The sequence below is a fragment of the Sinocyclocheilus rhinocerous genome, unplaced genomic scaffold (assembly GCF_001515625.1).
Source record: "Sinocyclocheilus rhinocerous isolate Xijiao unplaced genomic scaffold, SAMN03320098_v1.1 scaffold453, whole genome shotgun sequence".
Taxonomy (NCBI): domain Eukaryota; kingdom Metazoa; phylum Chordata; class Actinopteri; order Cypriniformes; family Cyprinidae; genus Sinocyclocheilus; species Sinocyclocheilus rhinocerous.
The window spans coordinates 916223-934042 of NW_015655565.1; the positions used below are offsets into that span (position 1 = coordinate 916223).

Genomic DNA, 17820 nt, shown 5'->3' on the forward strand with positions numbered 1-17820 from the left:
ATGCACCAAGAGCTTGTAACACTCTAAAGAAATAATGTTCTTTTTAGCAGCATCATATGACCCCTTTAAAGCAGTGTTTCAGTGCAGCTCTGCTTTGTTTACTGCGATAATCAAGGAAACGCTGTATCAGCGCCTCCTGCTGTCAGAGAGTGAATCTGCAGTTCCATTCAGAGCTTCTGCTGTTTGCTTCGTTCAGGCATGTAGTATAATTTCACAAAGCTAGTCAGAACATTCTGTTTTTGCTTCAAATTGGGTTATTATTAAATCAAATTATCTATATGAAATTATATAAATAAATGATATGAAATTACATAAATGATATGTATATGAATTATATAACTAAAATTAAATAACTGTAATTAGAGATTTAGGTTAAATAAAGATGTCAGTCTTTATTTTTCTTCTTTTTAGGGCAGCAGTAGCTCTAGCAGCAAATCAACCATCCACATCAAAAGCTGCAGGACAGCCCACATTTCAGAAACAAATCAAAGAAAAAATAAACAAATACTACTGTTCCAAATATTCTGTATGTTGCTCAAAATACATTGTGTTCCGTTTTTTTGTTTTTTTTCACACAGACATTTAAAATTAACACATTTTAGAGCTGTAACAACAATACCGTGATACTGTGAAACCGTGATATTTTTGCTTAAGGTTATCATACCGTCAAAATCTCATACCGGCCCATGCCTACACTGAAGACTGGAGTAATGGCTGCTGAAAATTCAGCTTTGTCATAACAGAAATAAATAATTTAAAATGTATTAAAATAGAAAAGTTATTTTAAATTGTAATAATATTTCACATTAATATAACATACACTTCTGCTTTTACTGTATTTTTTTTATCAAATTAATGCAGACTTGGTGAGCATAAAAGACTTATTTCAAAAACTAACTGAACTTTTGAACAGCAGTGTACTCACCCTCATGAGGTTCCAAACCTGTACAACTTACTTTCTTCTGTGGAACACAAAATAATATATTTCTTGAAAAATATCCCCATATTTTTTGTCTATACAAGGAAAGTCCAATGTTGACTTTTGGACCCCACTGAATTATACTTTATGGACAAATGAATTTAAACCTTTGTCAAAATATCTTCTTTAGTGTTCCACAAAATAAAGAAACTCATATAGGTATGAAATAATGCATGTCTGTAAGCAATGTACACATAATTCTCAATAAAGCTTAAGTGTCCCACTTTATCTGTATTCAACCTAATTGTTTAAACTTTTATTCAAGAGTTTTTTAAGCAGCCCAGAATTGTTCAACACTCATTTGACCTAGATTTGCTCAATTAAATGTTTATCAGTGAAAATCAGAGATGTGGACTTGAGACTGAAATCACTGACTTTTACTCAAGTCACAATGTTGACGTCTTATTGCTTGGCAAACACTATATTTAACTGTAGACTGAACTTCACCCAAGTTGCTGTCAGACAGTGTTTGGAAAGTGTCAAATATGTGTGCAGGGGAAAAATATCAGATATGACAATTCAAAACATCATTAACTACATCAGACATCCAAAAGAACATTGTCAATGTCTGAACAAATTTGGTTGTAAAAACAAGAAAAGATGTGTGATAACTTCATAATGCTGGAATGTACAGCAACGAGCCCAATGGATATTTAACAAGTAATGCTGAGACTAAGTTTTGAGTTTTTAGCTCAATTTAATCTCATATGTGTTGCTCTTCTGACATTGTTTTACTTCCACATATTTACATTTTAGCATATTTTAATACTTAAACCTAACATGAAACAAAAGAAATTTCCATCATAACTAAGAATTAATGACAGTTAAAACCAGAGAACCTTGACTAAACAAACTGTGACACGTCCCGAAGTCAGGCAGAAATGTAGACATAAAGGTTAAAATGGCTTTGTAGACATTAACAAAGGTAATTGTGATGATAGATGTCACTGCATGGTGAAGTCTAAATGTATCTGTTTTTACTTTGGCTTAACTGTACAGCAGGTAAGACCAGTCTCATCACTTCAGGAGGCGAGGATGAGAGCACATTATAAAAAAAAGTAATTACAAACTTGGTTTGAACTTCAACTAAAAGTGCTATTATGAAAATTAAAGATTTACCATAATTAAAGAAAGTATTAGAGTTCAAATGAGGTAAGTTTTTGTATCCTTCTCAGTTCTGAGATGAGAAACTAATAAAGAATCTTTAATTATGAATTTAAAAAAAGTAACATCCAATAACACTGCTTTTCTGATAACAGGGGAACCATATAATACTCAAAATTCAAAATACTGGATATTTGGATTTGAAAACCAGTAAATACCAGTGTTACAAAAGAAAAAGCAAGCACTGCACATTCATTGTGTCTCTGACATAAAAATAATAATCAGTAATGTGTATAATAAATTTATAATTCCTACATAATATACGTAATAAACTACATACAGTTTATTTAATATGTAATTATTTCCTGCAGCAGCCTATACGGTACATTTTTATTAATAGTTCTATGGTAATTACATGAATATTTAATATAGACACTAGTAGATGGGAAAAGAAAAACAAGTACTTCTAACCCCACATCAGAGGTATGGAGCTTCATTTTCAACTTCAGACTTTTTTTTTACTCAAATCAAATCAACACAAACTGTGCTTTGTAAAAAAAACACAGACGTTGTTCTGGCAACATAACGGATGCAATGCAGCATAAACTACTGTATAAAACAGTCTGTCTACTACAATGGACTTTCTGAAATTTGTATAAGTTAAAATGACATTGCAATGCATCAGAAATCGCCTCGTGTTCTGTCTAGCTATGTTTGACTGTGTCCTGAAGGGCCTTTATCTTAAAAAGATAAAGAATTCACTGAATAAGGTAAGAGAATACAGATTGTGCAAGCACCATATGGTCCCTGTTTTCGACCGTAGGTGCCATCTCCAGTTACTTCACCTAGAAACCTTTGAGAGAGGAAAATGGAGCTGCTAAATCTATTCAGCGTGGTAGTAATCCAGAGATTAGCATGAAAAATTCCACACCGCCGCCACACAATGGCCCATCTCACTATCACTCAACAGGCCAGACCAGTTAGAAAGAAGCCGGGCGCATTGAGGCTGGCCAGAGTGGGCATGTTTAATGTCATTCCATTCACTGTAGTCACTATAGCAACTGGCCATGGGTGTGTTACATTTGCATGTTAGAGGGAAGGAAAGCTGTTTACGAACATAGTTATTAAGATTGTTTAATATGAGCCGTCCATCTCAGCTGCAAAGCTTTCTGTGCATCTGCTGTAACTGTAACCATGGCTACGGTGTCGGGCAAAGGATGCTGTCATGAGGGTTTCAAATGAACTCGGAATATCATTGAAAAAAAAAAAAAAAAAAAAACTGTCTGAAAATAATAATGTGGAGATTTTTATTATTGTTGTACTGTGCTTTTCTAATATGTGTTGGAGATTGTGGCTACAGTTAACAGAATCCATTCTACACAGGACGGTTTGGGGGTCAACCGAGGACTTACCGGTCTATGCTGGAGGTCATTTTTGTAGTGTGTTCAGGGTTGCAGTTGTAGAGAGATGACCTTTAAGCGTGAGGTAGACATTTGTACATTAACCTGAGTAATAAAATGGAGAAGAAGAAAAAAAAAAAACACACACAACAGCATTTATTTAATGCGATTTAAATTAGGCACTCTCTAAACAAACAAACAAACAAATAAATATTTATATAAATAAAAAATAGTTTCTACTTTACACTTCTACTGGTGTATTGGGGTTGTGATGATAAATATAAAATGTAAATATAATATAAAATAATATAATATAATAAATCTAAAATATAATATAAAAATTTTATTAAATGTAGAATAATGGATTATGGAGTTTAAGTATTTGCTTTAAGTTTTTTGTTCTGTTTTTTTTTTTTTTTAACAAAGACTACTTAAAAAGAGTAGAATACCGATATAACAGCAGTATCAAAGTAAACAATCAGAATTTAAAAACTTAACCATAAGATCTATTTAGTTGCATTTAGAGGGCAAGGTCTAAATTTAAAGGTCTAATACTGACACACATATGTTTTTGTTCCATTTGTTTACATTCACATAAGATAAAAATGACTGTGTTTACAGCTGATAGAATGGCCTAGCATTTTGTTTTAGTATCGACCTTGTAGTGAAGTATTGGTACTTTTGACATCTTTGTTTTGTACTGTAGTTACAATAATGCCCTGCTGCTGAAATTGTCGTCTCCTGTAAGATAAATTACTTGCGTTTTTCCTCATTTGTAAATCATTTTAAATAAAAGTGCCTTCTAAATTATTAAATTAAAATGAAACAATGATGCATGAGGAATAAATACAATAATTTAATAATTCATTCAAATATAAACTTACCTCCAGGCCTTAAGGAAGGAAGAGAGGAGCTTGCCACAGGATGTAGGATGAGGACAATTGTTGGACAAGACAGAAGGTGTGTGTGAATATTAATGTTTTTGTGTGCAGGGTCAAACAGAGAATTCTGAGGTCACGGTAGAAAAGCCTGCAGTGGGTCCCTGTGGGGTGTATGTGCTTTCATTCGGGTGTGAGACTGGAGGCACCACATGTTAGCACTAGCCACCTCCTAAAAAAAAAACTGAAACAATTTACATCATGATTACTTTCATTTATAAGTAATGAAAGTCATATGTTTAATATATACTCCTTAAGTAATTTTAACTTAACCCTGCAAAGCCTGACCTATGAAATAATAGTCAAAAATTGAACAGTTTATTGAAACTTTCAAAAAAAATATATAAAAAAATCAAAAAACAAGAAAAGAAAAAAAGAAGAAATATAAATATTACTTAATTAAAAAAGAAAAAGTTTGCATATGCGGGTTTTGTGACCCAGATAGTATGATATAGGACAATATGGAGCTTATACTTGAGGGTGAAAAAAACACCTCAATTTTATTCAGAGGCCAAAACAGAGCAAAATGATGCAATTTTGTGCAGATGCTGATATAAGATGAAATGTAATGAAAATATAATGTAAATCAAGGTGATTTTTGTAGAATAGCAGACTACTTGCATTAAATACATATAAATATCAGTTGCCCCAATAATGTCTTAAGATGATATTTAAATGCTAAAAACTCTATAGTTTTAATTGTTCTTCAAAAGCTTGTTGTATCATATTTTGTATCATATTTTATACTCACATTTTAACATGATTTTTCGGGGGGAAAAAAGAGGAAAAAAAACATTAAGTATGGATAATCAAGTAAACTTAAGTTGCTTCAGTCGAGTAAGTGTTCATTTTGAAATATTGCTAACAATATAAAAGTTATTCTTACATTAGTCAGTAAATATTTAACAGCAGAAAGACACATGCAACACAACCTGAAGTTTTAGAAATATACTGTAAGGCCTTTTTCTTGCTAAAAAAGTATAAACTATCAATCAGATGACAGAAGGCATGCAGTAGATTGTGTACAACAGGTTTTGATCATGTTAAAGGGGTCATATGATGTTGCTAAAAAGAACATTATTTTGTGTATTTGGTGTAATGAAATGTGTTTATGCAATAGAGAGGCCTTAGAAATTTGTGTATAAAATATTATATATATATAAGTGAAAAAGTGAAAGTGACGTGAGGCCAAGTATGGTGACCCATACTTGGAATTAGTGCTCAAAAATAAAAGATGTAGTGATTTTTAAGACAACTGAATTGTAATGTATGAAATAATTTGGGAAGTAATAAACTCACTCATGTCATTATTTCTGTAATAGCAGCAATACTCCTGAACCACTGTAAATCTGCTCTAAAATCTGAAACACAAACAGAAATTAGTCACATAAAAAGCTGGCTGCAGAGAAAATGCTTCAATTACATTAGAGGAAATAATAATATTTTAGCTTAACTGGTACTAAGGAGATTATAACCAAACGAAAATAAAACAAAAACATCTGAATTCATAAAAATAGGTGTTCAGGTTTCAAGATAAAAATATCACTTTGACCTAGTAAGCCTGAGAAGGGTCATGACCTTAAAGTTAAAGACCCTAAAGTCATCTTGGTAAACATTCTGCAAAGAAAAAAAAAACACTCTGCTATACCCAAAATGATGGCTTAATTGAAGCTTAACATTTTACCCTAGAACTAACAGTTCTGTCCATCCAAAAATAAACTATTCAGCCTACTACTAGATCTTTTACAAGGCCGCAGATGTTGTGATGTGCTGCCAAGCCTGATAGACGACCTGGCAAGACTTTCCCCAAAGATAAACATTTAGTACTGTAAAACCAGGACCGAAGTTCAGCTGTCATAAGAACAGAACTTATGAGAATATACAGAATTCACTACACCTTCATTACTAGTTAACTGCAGTTTGATGTTCACGATACTCATCACAGTCTTACGTCATTGACATCAACTTGCCGAATGTCACCTAAAAATAAAAATTGTGCCATAATTTACTCACCCTCACCTCATTATATATCTGTGACCTTTTCTTTTGTGGAACATAAATTAAGGTATTTTATTGTGTTTTAACTGTTTTCGTCTACACAATGATAGTCAATGGGGTCCAAAACAATAGTCTGGCCCCCTTTAAATTTTTTAAATTGTTTTTAAAAATTTTGTGCTCCACAGAAGAAAGAAATGTGCATAGATTTATAGTGTTGTTTTCTATTAAATGTGCGCTTTGGGTGTTTGCATGAAAAAATAAAATCAAATAAAGTAATTTAATTTACATATATTTCTAGTGGGAGTACTAAATAAATAAATGTTGTAAAATAAATACAATTTATGGGCATCTCCATTCATGTGGGAGTGCATAAATAAACAAATAAATAAATAATTTCATTTTTAATTAATTTATTAATTTTATTACATCATTAAAATGTATGATCACCTCGCTTCATGTGGGAGTGCATACCTCTTTGTAAAATAAGAATAGGCACGGTCTCTCTACAGGAAAACACCCAGCAGGAAAGAAGCAGTAAGAGTGAGCTGTTGTACTCTGACAAGTTGCAAGACATGTCCAAGGAAGTGCATGTGTCATGAAGGCATACACCCCTGAGGCCAATCTATATATAGCAGTGGTGGTGTGGTATGGCTTTCACTCATATTAGGCTTCCATATTCCAACAGGAAGACTACAATGATCAATGAGCACCTTCTGAATAGAGATGACAGCATCCTGTTCTTTTCATCAAGACAGTTAGAAAGCTAAAAAAAAAAAAAAAAAAAAAAGAGATTTTAACAATAACAATTGTCTTGTTTACATAAAAATGTACACAACTTCACAAACAAGGGTAGCTGCTTTGACCCAGTTTGGTCCTTTAAAATGCATGCAATCATGATAAAAGTTGGGTCAAAAGGGCCTTTCGCACTGCTTTAGTTCCACAACTAAATGTACAGTACTAAAGTACTGGGACGATTTTGCGCGAACTATTTCCCAGTACCAGACAGTGTGTACTAAGAAGTGACGTAAGCCAGTCGTCAGCGAAGTCATTTGTGCGCGGCGTTCAACAACAGAAACAAAGAAGAACAACATTAACAACAGGAGGATGGAGGACGCTGTGATCGGAGCTGTGTTTTTGTTGTGTGTCGCGGGGTTCACAATAAAGGACATGGAAAGTCGACGTATACGTAAAGCGATTGAAAGAACGGAAAGGAGGACTAAGAATCTCCAACGACAACTGGCAGTGCTACATTTGCTACAAGTGACTGCACTTGAGCGTCCGTCCATCTATCGCTGTTCTCCATACTTGCGAAATAAGTTGACACAATGTTTACAGTATGTTTACACGGCGTTTTAAATCATGGCAGGTGAGGGCGTTTTCATACGCGTTTGGCCAATCAATGTCTACTTGCGTCACGATTAGTACCAGTTGTGGGTAGTGAGTAGGAGCTAATTTGGTTCTCGAAAAAGGCAGTCCGGTACTAAAATCGCACCCAGTTCCGGCGGTGCGAAAACGCCAAAAAGTGGGTAGTTTCACAATTAATTCTGGTACTATGAAAAGGTTCCCGCGGTGCGAAAGGCCCTATTGTGTGTGTGCTTATCAAGATTACTACTATCAAATTACATCAGCTCACAGTCAGTCTATTGTGTTTTGCAAATAGCCTCAAATATTTAACATTTAGGCTGTTTCTATGCATGGTTTGACTATCTGGTCTGAACCACAGTTTGATTTCATCCGTGGGTCTCATTTTACATTGAATTATTTGGGTCCAAACTTTTGGGTAAAATTATTTTTATCATCACTAAGACTACAAGCAGCAGCTGATAATCACTGTAACTGGCTAACAACTTAGAATGAGAAGATGGCAGATTCACTGTTTTTGAAGCATATATGGTTACCCATCAAAACGTGTGTTTTGATTTTTATTTTATTATCATTTGAAAATATAATCATAAAGAAGCCTCACCAAGCTATCTGGGATTGCTATACCAGAATTCACATGAACTTCACATATAAAATTTAATATGAAGCACAGTGTAAAATAAAATAAAATAAATACAATAAAATTAAAAAAGAAAATTAAAAAAGAAAAATACAACAAAGTGACACCAACTTGCCACCGCCAATGAAGAGTGACCCAACAGCCTATTCCGGATCAACAGAAAATTTAGTCAACAAATATCAAACATAACATAACATAACATAAAAATAAAGTCTGATGTCAAACAGAGTGGCTCTTCTTTAGTGAGAAAGCACCCCTAATACTCCCAGCACATGACACTGATAAAACTCCCATGAAAAACTTTTTTTTTTTTTTTTTTTTTTTTTTGCATACTGCAGAGAAAAGCCTTCCATCAGTCACAAAACACCTGCACTCATTAGCACTCATAAAATACAGCATAATGATAGAACACATTACTGTCTTTGTCATCCTGCCAGAAACAGTTGGTCGTTCTTGTTTACAAGCTTGTACTTTATGGGCATTTCAATGGTCTATAAAAAGGAACGATAACAGCAAGGAGATTAGCCTAATGCTAGAAGCTAGCATGACCTATCAGCTAACACATGATTTGAGCAACAGTTCTGGCACCGATTCATTTTCGAATGACATCCACACATGAAGCAGCACGGACACGCATACCTAAACTCACTCAAATTATCTCAAATGAAAATCACACACAACTGGGTTATTCTTCAATTGGAGTGCCGAGATTTTGAAAAAAAAAATATATATATATTTTATATTTTTATAAATACGTTTTTTCAAATATTAAAAGGTATTAATTAACATTAAAGAAAGTATTCCGAAGAATGTGGGTTACAGTTTGCAGTTTCTAGAATGCAGTTTCTTGTCCACATTGACTGCCATAGTATGGAAAAAAAATATGGAAATCAGGATACTATCCCTTTAGAAACATTTTGATCTTTAATTTTATTTTGAATGTAATTTCACTTTTTTATTAAAATAGAAAAAAAAACTATTTTTTAAACTAATTTATTAAAATGTACATGTTAAATAAAATCGATATTCAGAATAGAGCCACATTATTTGTGTTATATTGTGGAAATTGCATCCCGGGATACCTTTTTTACTTTTAACACATTGTTTTCAACCTAGAGGATACAAATATGCAAATATTTTATGAATTATTGGTATTTAAAGTTTATTTCAACGAATGTAAAGTGACACCAACTTGCCACCGCCAATGAAGAGTGACCCAACAGCCTATTCCAGATCAACTGAAAATTTTGTCAACAAATATCAAACACATTTACACCAGAAATGTAAATAAAGATATATAGATATAAATTCACTAATAACATTTGAATGGTTTGTATATAAGCATCACCACATCTATAAAGCGGGAATAACAACAAAGAAACCTCTGGAAGGAAGTTTAGGTGATTAGCTCAGTTAAATTAGCTGCTAACGTAGCCACATTCCTTTAGCTGAAATGCACAGACGTGGTGGAGACACACTGACTCATCACAACAGCAAACAAGACAATGGCTGTAATGCACTATGGTCCATGGTGTTCGGAGGTGTGGTGACCAGATGAAAACAAGTGTGCTAATGATGGAAACCTCTCTTTCACATTCTCAATTTTACCATGAGTGTCTTGTCACATGTCTGGACCTCTGGTCACGCCATGCTGCACACCAGCTATGTCCCCCTACTGCTCACTACATGTGACTACTGACCCAGACAACAAACACAAAGAAAATAAACAACCGAACCTACCGACACAGCTCAGACTCAACTCAGACAGCCACTCCTGCAACATTTAGGACAAAGAAAGAGAAAGCCGACATAAACAGCCGCAAACAAGCAACCAGGCCAGACACAATAAACTAACAGAATCTTAACTTAAGAGAGTGTAAATGATGGGAGACAAAAACTTGTTTCTATTAGACTTTGGATCGGATCTAAATATACACTACCATTCAAAAGTTTGGGGTCTATAAATTTTTTTTTTTTTTGTTTGTTTTTTGAAATAAACTTTTATTCATCACGGATCAATTAAATTGATCAAAAGTGACAGTAAAGACATTTCTAATGTTACAAAAGATTTATTCTTCAAATTAATGCTGTTTTCTTTTTTTACTTTCTATTAATTAAAGAATCCTGAAAAAAATGTATCACAGTTTACATAAAAAAATATTAAGCAGCACAATCATTTTCAATATCAATAATAATAAGATTTATCAGCAAATCCGCATATTAGAATGATTTCTGTAGGATCATGTGAAACTGAAGACCTAATGATGCTGAAAATTCATGTTTACCATCACATGAATAAATTACATATTCAAATATATTCAAATAGAAAATAGTTCTTTTAAATTGTAATAATATTTCACAATATTCAGAATCAGAATCAGAATCAGAATTAGCTTTATTCGCCAGGTTATATTACTGTTTTAACTATTTTTGATCAAATAAATGCAGCCTTAGTGAGTGTAAGATACTTTCAAAAACCTTTGACAGGTAGTAGTGGTTCAACGGATCACAAATCTCACGGTTCGGATCACATTACGGTTTTTGACAGGTAGTGTAAAGGATTTCAACAAAACTCAAAATAAATTTGATATTTGTAGCATACACAGGACTGTTATGCTACCAAAAGTATAAAATACCCCAGTAGAACATCAAAAGGGATTTAAAGGAAACCAGTCAGGATTTTAAAACACCTACAGCTCCTCCTGCAATTTCCTTTGACTGTCCGGAAGCAAAACAATATTCCAATACAAAACAAATCTGATAAAAACCACATAATAAACAATAAGTAAATAAAATAAACAACCCCCCCCCCCAAAAAAAAAAAAAATCATTTGGCAATTTCAGTTCATCCAGGGGTATTATTTTGGATTTCAATGGGATCATTTAAGATTACAACCTCTGGCAGGAATACTCAAAATAGGATTCGGGACTGTTTGACAAGGGACACAAAAAAATTTAGATTCCTTTTGATGTTCTTGATGTTGCGCACTGAAGATTTTTGGCATGCTTTCCAGATATGAGCTTCAAATATTACTGAAGTGTCAGATCAACAAGAAAAACTGAATTGCTTCACTACTGGGAAATGTAGAGAAAAGGAATATAACCTAATATATAAATATAACCTAAACACATAAAACACATCATTTCTACATACAACTCCAGGAATCCAAAGGATTTCTTTGAATTAGGAGGCAACATAAAAAGACCTTGAAATAGAAGGTGGGGGATTCTGGGACAAATGGCATGACAAAAAGCATGGCATGAAAAGCCGTGAAGTAGGGTTCGACAGAGAAAAAAGGATAAGACGGCTTGCAAAAAGAAAAAAAAATGAGAGGGAGGGTTTGTGAAAAAAAATCATCATGGTGAAAAAGGATAAAACGAGACATAAAAGTGAAGTAAAAGAAAAGGGAAGTAAGGCAGTCCCCCGCATTTCCCGTAGAGCGGTTGTGGCGTTAACAGTAGGCTGAGCAATGGTTTTGTAACTGTGATGTCAGTACATACTTCACTGTCATGCTGACCCAGTGACCTACTTTTGCTTCTCTCGCTCACACTCTCTCTTCCACTGCGATTTAATTACAGCTCAACAGGCAGCCGCAGCTGCAGCCAATCACGCGGCGGGCTGAGTCACCACACGCTCGCTATCAGCAAATCAGGAAATCAGGAGCAGCTCACCACAAACTAATGGCAGCCAATAACACGCTGAGGAAGAAATAAAAGGGGTTTTCAGCCAATCATGCACAGAGTCTATAAACTCTCAGCTAACCAACCACAAACAGGATAAAGACACAGATTTTGCGTCAAAGAACAAGACCAAGAAGGGAAGGAAAATACGAAAAATAGCAGAAGGAAACAGGCTAACAAAACCAAATCTTTCAAGCTTCTTCTCTTGCTGAGAGTGGCATATTTACCTATTCAGCCTAAGTCAGCCAAAACAGATCTGCCTAAAGCACTAGGTTAAAACCAGATAACAAGCGTATGACAAACAAACAAATTCTTCCTCCGCTCTCTCGCCACACTCAAACAAATGAGGTTTCTTTCTCACACCCACCCACGACTACCCTTAGGGGCTCTGTACGCTATAGACTGGCCTGTTTCTAGAATATTTTCACACAGTTGTGCATATCTTGAATTGTATTAGTACAAAAAAACAGTCACAGATGGACAATATACAACTGTGTAATTGCATATTAGGATTCCGCTGCACTGTCATCTAACCTTTTTGACTCAAGGGGACAGTTCATTTTAAAAAATAATAATAATTCTGTCAATATTTACCTACCCTCATGTTGTTCCAAACCTATTAACTTTGTTTCTTGTGTAAAACACAAAAGGAGATATTTATACATATGTTCAAGCTGCTCATATTCCATAGCATGTTCAGCAGTAATTTTTAATGTACTGTAAAAATGTAGGGCTGTGCTGATACAATTATACTGTATTTTAATATATATCAGTAATATATATATTTAAAAAAATGAAATAAAAATAAAAACTTGTAAAATATTTTACTTTTCCATTAAAAATTTTTTTATTTAATATGATTTATTTATTTATTAATTTATATCATTTATTTATTTATGAATGATTGATTCTTATCATTGATTCTTAAAATGCTCTACAGTTTGATAATGAAAAAACAGTTTTTTTTTTATCAAGGACATGCTTGATAACATTTTCTCCTCTCTTATATTTTCATGTTTTATTTTCCTGTATAATGGTGTATGAATAGTGTATGAATTTCTGTATAATAGTGTATGAATAATACTATGAATATAACATATTGAAGGATAAATATGTTTATAAATAAATATGTTGTATTCATAGTATTATTCATACACTATTATATTTTTACATTTTGAATTGCTTCATTTTTATATATTTTCATTTTTAATTTATTTACATTTTTAGTAATTTTGTTATATGCTTTTGTCATTTTTTATTCCTTATTAAAATATTTCAAAATAGGTTCAATTAATTTTTATTTCAGTTTTAATTTTACTTCTGTTTCAGTTTTAGTAATATTTCATGTAGTAATTTTAGCGCTTCAACTTCAAAATATTTCAGTTAGTTAACACAGCAACTAGTGCTGGGCGGTATACCGGTTCATACCGAATACCGGTGTTTATTTTTGTTATGTTTTTTATATGAATTTTTAAAATACTGCATTACCGGTGTATGTCGCTTAAACAACGTTCGGAATGCGACACTGTTTGAAAGGGGTCCCTTTTCACTGTTGCACTGTGGTGAGGGAACAGCTGTATGTGTTACTAAGCGTGAAAGTTCCGAAACTGAAGCTGTAGAACTAATAGAACGTGATGACACAGAAGAACTCATCCACAATATCCACATTGACCGCCACAAATATCCACCGCCCCCTGCCATCAGCTCCCGCGTCTCACAAACACGAGCGCGACTTTAGCACTAGATCTAGCAACTTTCAGACCCTTTTAGCGGCTTTTTTCCATAGAATATTCATACTGACAAACCTAGCAACTTTTTTGGATAAACCTTAGCTATCGTTCAGCTGGAAGATTTCGCCAGTGCTGTCCCGCAAACGCGAGGTCTGACTTTCCCGGAGAAGGGTCACCTCTCTTGGCGTCTGTTCTGTGCAGTTGGCCGCACCGCAGCCGACTCGTCAATAAATGAGTACAAAACAGCGTTTCCTAGCACCTGTCGCTTACTGATTGTTTGGAATTATAAATATGAGCGTAGTTCGTCTGTTAATATCACATGCACTTTTTTGTTTGTTGTTGTTTTTAGTTTGTTACTCAGACGCAGGCAGTGCGCTGCATGAGACAAAAAAGTAATATAGCCAAAACAACCACATAGCCGCTCTTTAGTGTAGATGCATGTTGATTTTATCAGACGATGCCGCGATTATAAATGAGAGTGACTCCTGGTTAACATGTATTAAAAGGGGTCGTGTTTAGTCACTATTTAGTGTGGTATTTTTTGACAATATTCACTCATCATGACAGTAAAATAGGGCATTCTAAGTCAATATACTGCAGTATTTCCTCTCTCAATCAGTAGAAAATATGGTTAACACCCGGTCATGCATGAAAAAAAAAAATACCGTCATGTACCGTGAAACCGGTATAATTTTTGAAAAATACCGTGATATAAATTTTTGGTCATACCGCCCAGCACTAACAGCAACATTTCTAATTTTCATTTAGTTTAATTTCTTTACATTTCGTATTTAGAATTTATTTCACTTCAGCTTTACTTCCAATCAACAAAAATGTTTTTTAGTTTTAGTTCACAATTACACACACTTTACATTCCTGTAGCTCAAACTACAAAGCATTGCGCTACCAATGTCAAAATCATGAGTTCAGTTCAGGAAATGCGTGAACTGATAAAATGTATACCTTGAATGCAATGCAAGTCTCCTAAAAGTGCGTTCCAAGCACTTCCTGTTTTGGAGTAGTACTGAGAAGATGCGAGTTAACGACCCTCCTAGATTGAAGAGTATAAATCCTTCAAGCTCACTTTTAAACTTTGATACATATTTTGATAATTAATGCACAAAAGACCAACATCGGAAATGGCACTGAAAAAAAAACTGACTATGTGGACGAACTAAAAAAAAGTGTGTTCCAAATGCATTAAAAAATGAAATTGTGATGCACAATGACATGTATCGCAACCTGTATCATAAGACAGTATGTCTTTTTTTCACACAAGAAATACAGTCATTTAGGGGTGTGCGATATGTATCGTCTGCGATAATATCATAATTGTTGTTTTAACGATGTGCGATTTGACATTATCGAGTATTTTGCAAAAAACTTTCAAAACACCCCCACAAAGTGCACACATACAATTACGTGAAGTCTTGACTAGTGCGCGTGCGCATTTAGAGTCCTGATGATTCAGTCTATTACAATACATTTAGAATGATCACAAATTCAAGACATGGGGGCAGAAAATGTATATATTTATACCACTTCAAATAGCCTAGTTAATCAATTTCACACGAAGAGTGCCGTTTTTTTTCTCCAAAAATGACAATGATTACAAATGTGATATTGATTTTTTACAACAGTTCAAGAATCAAGAAGTTAATTAAGAGACTTACGTTTTAGACATTATATTTCCTGTTTTTGACCTATTTGACAACAAAAAAATTATTCCAAACACAACCACAGCGTTGTTTTGCGTCTTTGAACAACATGATGGGGTTCCGTTCCTGAATGAATCAACTGTTTAAATGATTCGGTTCAGTCGCAATGACTCACTTATTAACAGTGACTCGCTGCCACCTACTGGCAGATTTAATTTCACATTCAGAGTATCTTTTATTATTTAAATAATTTCAAATATCAGTATTCAAAAGATAATGGACACTTTTAGAAAAAAATGGCTTTATAAAGGTCAAAATGCCCATAAAATGTAAAAATCAGTTAAAACTTATTGGAAAAGATTAATTTCTATCAGTGTGAACTGACCACTGCACAGAATATGAAGAACATCAAAAACTTTGAGTCAGCTGTCCACGGCAGTCCTTAAAGGGTTAGTTCACCCAAAAATGAAAATTAGGCTGCGTTTTACTCACCCCCGAGGCATCCTAGGTGTATAACATGTGCAACACTGAACTCATACGTCATGCTCCCGGAACTGCTTCTGTGTACAACTGTTGGCGCAAGCTACATTAAAGTGATTATTACGTTTTGAATATGGATATTTTTCTTACAAAAACGCATCGATTTGCTACAGAAGGCCTTTGTTCACCCCCCGGAGCCGTGTGAGACACTTTTTTTTATGGATGGGTGATTTTTATTTAAGTTCTTTTGGACTGAAGCAATGCAACACCCGCTGAGTGGCATTAAACAGCTTGGAAGATCAAAGACAATTTTTTATATAACTCCGACTGGATTCGTCTGAAAGAAGAAAGTCATATACACCTAGGATGCCTCAGGGGTGAGTAAAATGCAGCCTAATTTCCATTTTTGGGTGAACTAACCCTTTAAGGTACCAGCACAATAACACTCAACAAAATATCATCTAATTATCGTTATCGATAAAATCCCAGAAAATATTGAGATATTATTTTTTGTCAATATCGCACACCCCAAGGGTTTGTAAAAAACATTTTTAGTTGAGTGATTCCTAATCAGTCAAGCCGTTTTTAAATAGTTTTTCTTTAAACTCTCTGAAAAATGCCTCACTGCAACACAAACTTAGTCTCCCACATCACTAGCTGTATCCTTACAGTCTCCATGCAAGGTGCCTACACATTCTCACTCTCTTTTTTCCCTTCTCTCCCTCAGATCGAGTTTCTGCAGGCTCTGTGTTTGTGCGTGTGTGTGTTCTCTCAGATGTAGGTCAGTAAAGCTCTGAGGATGTGAGTCACTCCAGCATGGATCTTCGGTGCAGCTCTGCACACACGGAGACGCCAGCATGACAACGGTGCCCATCGGCAATGCCATAGCAACCACTCACACCAAGCGGGATAAAAATAGATGTGCTGAATTCCTCCACTGCAGAGTTTCCCTCTCATATTTTCTCTCTCAGCATTTTCTCCATTACTCGTGCAGCAATCGACACAATCATCAAGCAACGCTCTTCAAAAGAAAGATTATTCAGTATTTGCTAAACTTATGGTAAATAAATCAATCTCAAAAATACACATCCAGCTGACACATAGGCTATATATCGGATAAATATATACTTATCCTCACAAAAATATGACTGCAGCTTGAAAAGATGATTAATGTGCACTGAAAATGATTAGGAATCCCTTATGGCCAAATCTGCAGCACAGTGATCCCATGCTTGAGTATGAAGACTGGGTTTCCGTTTATAACAGCGCTCTCCTCTTTCCTTCATACAGCCCACATTAACACCACTTTCCCTGTAAACATGTAATTGCTCTTTTCTAGTGACAGATTTGCATGTTATCTTCAGGTGTAAATTACCTTATAGATAACATGGGTTAAATAGTCAACACAGTGCAGTATGTAAACCATAATTCTCCTTATCCACCTGAAATGACTTCACTCCCTTCTAAGTCTGGAAATGCAAGGGATTACTCACTCAGCGGAATCCCTACTCACATGTCACACCTCTGGACGTCTTTAGAGAACGGCAAGGTAACATGAGCTGAAATTGAAGGCATTTAAGTGGGGAAGCACTCTACTCGGGCCGTAAACAGTTTAAAGGGGTCCTATTATGCTTTTTCACTTTTTCAACTTTAGTTAGTCTGTAATGTTGCTTTTTGAGCATAAAAAAGATCTGCAAAGCTACAAAGCTCAAAGTCCACTTCAAAAGGAGATATTTTATTTAACAGAAATGCTGCCAATCACAACACACACTGGCCCAGCTAACCAATCACAGCACATTTCGTATTTCAGAAGGCGGTTCTAGTACACCCCCAAAACAAAATCAAGACTT

At 34.5% G+C, this 17820-nt stretch overlaps 1 protein-coding gene across 1 annotated transcript in view; it reads right to left on the reverse strand.

Moving 5' to 3' along the window:
- LOC107718423 (circadian locomoter output cycles protein kaput-like) overlaps positions 1-17820 on the reverse strand; it is a 60333-nt gene that overhangs the window by 21317 nt on the left and 21196 nt on the right. Inside the window, exons 3-5 of the mRNA XM_016525489.1 lie at positions 5721-5782; positions 4368-4593; positions 3496-3588 (exon numbers count right to left, since the gene is read on the reverse strand). Coding sequence (XP_016380975.1) covers positions 3496-3515 — 20 coding nt within the window. The 5' untranslated portion in view covers positions 3516-3588; positions 4368-4593; positions 5721-5782. The remainder of the gene's footprint in view (positions 1-3495; positions 3589-4367; positions 4594-5720; positions 5783-17820) is intronic.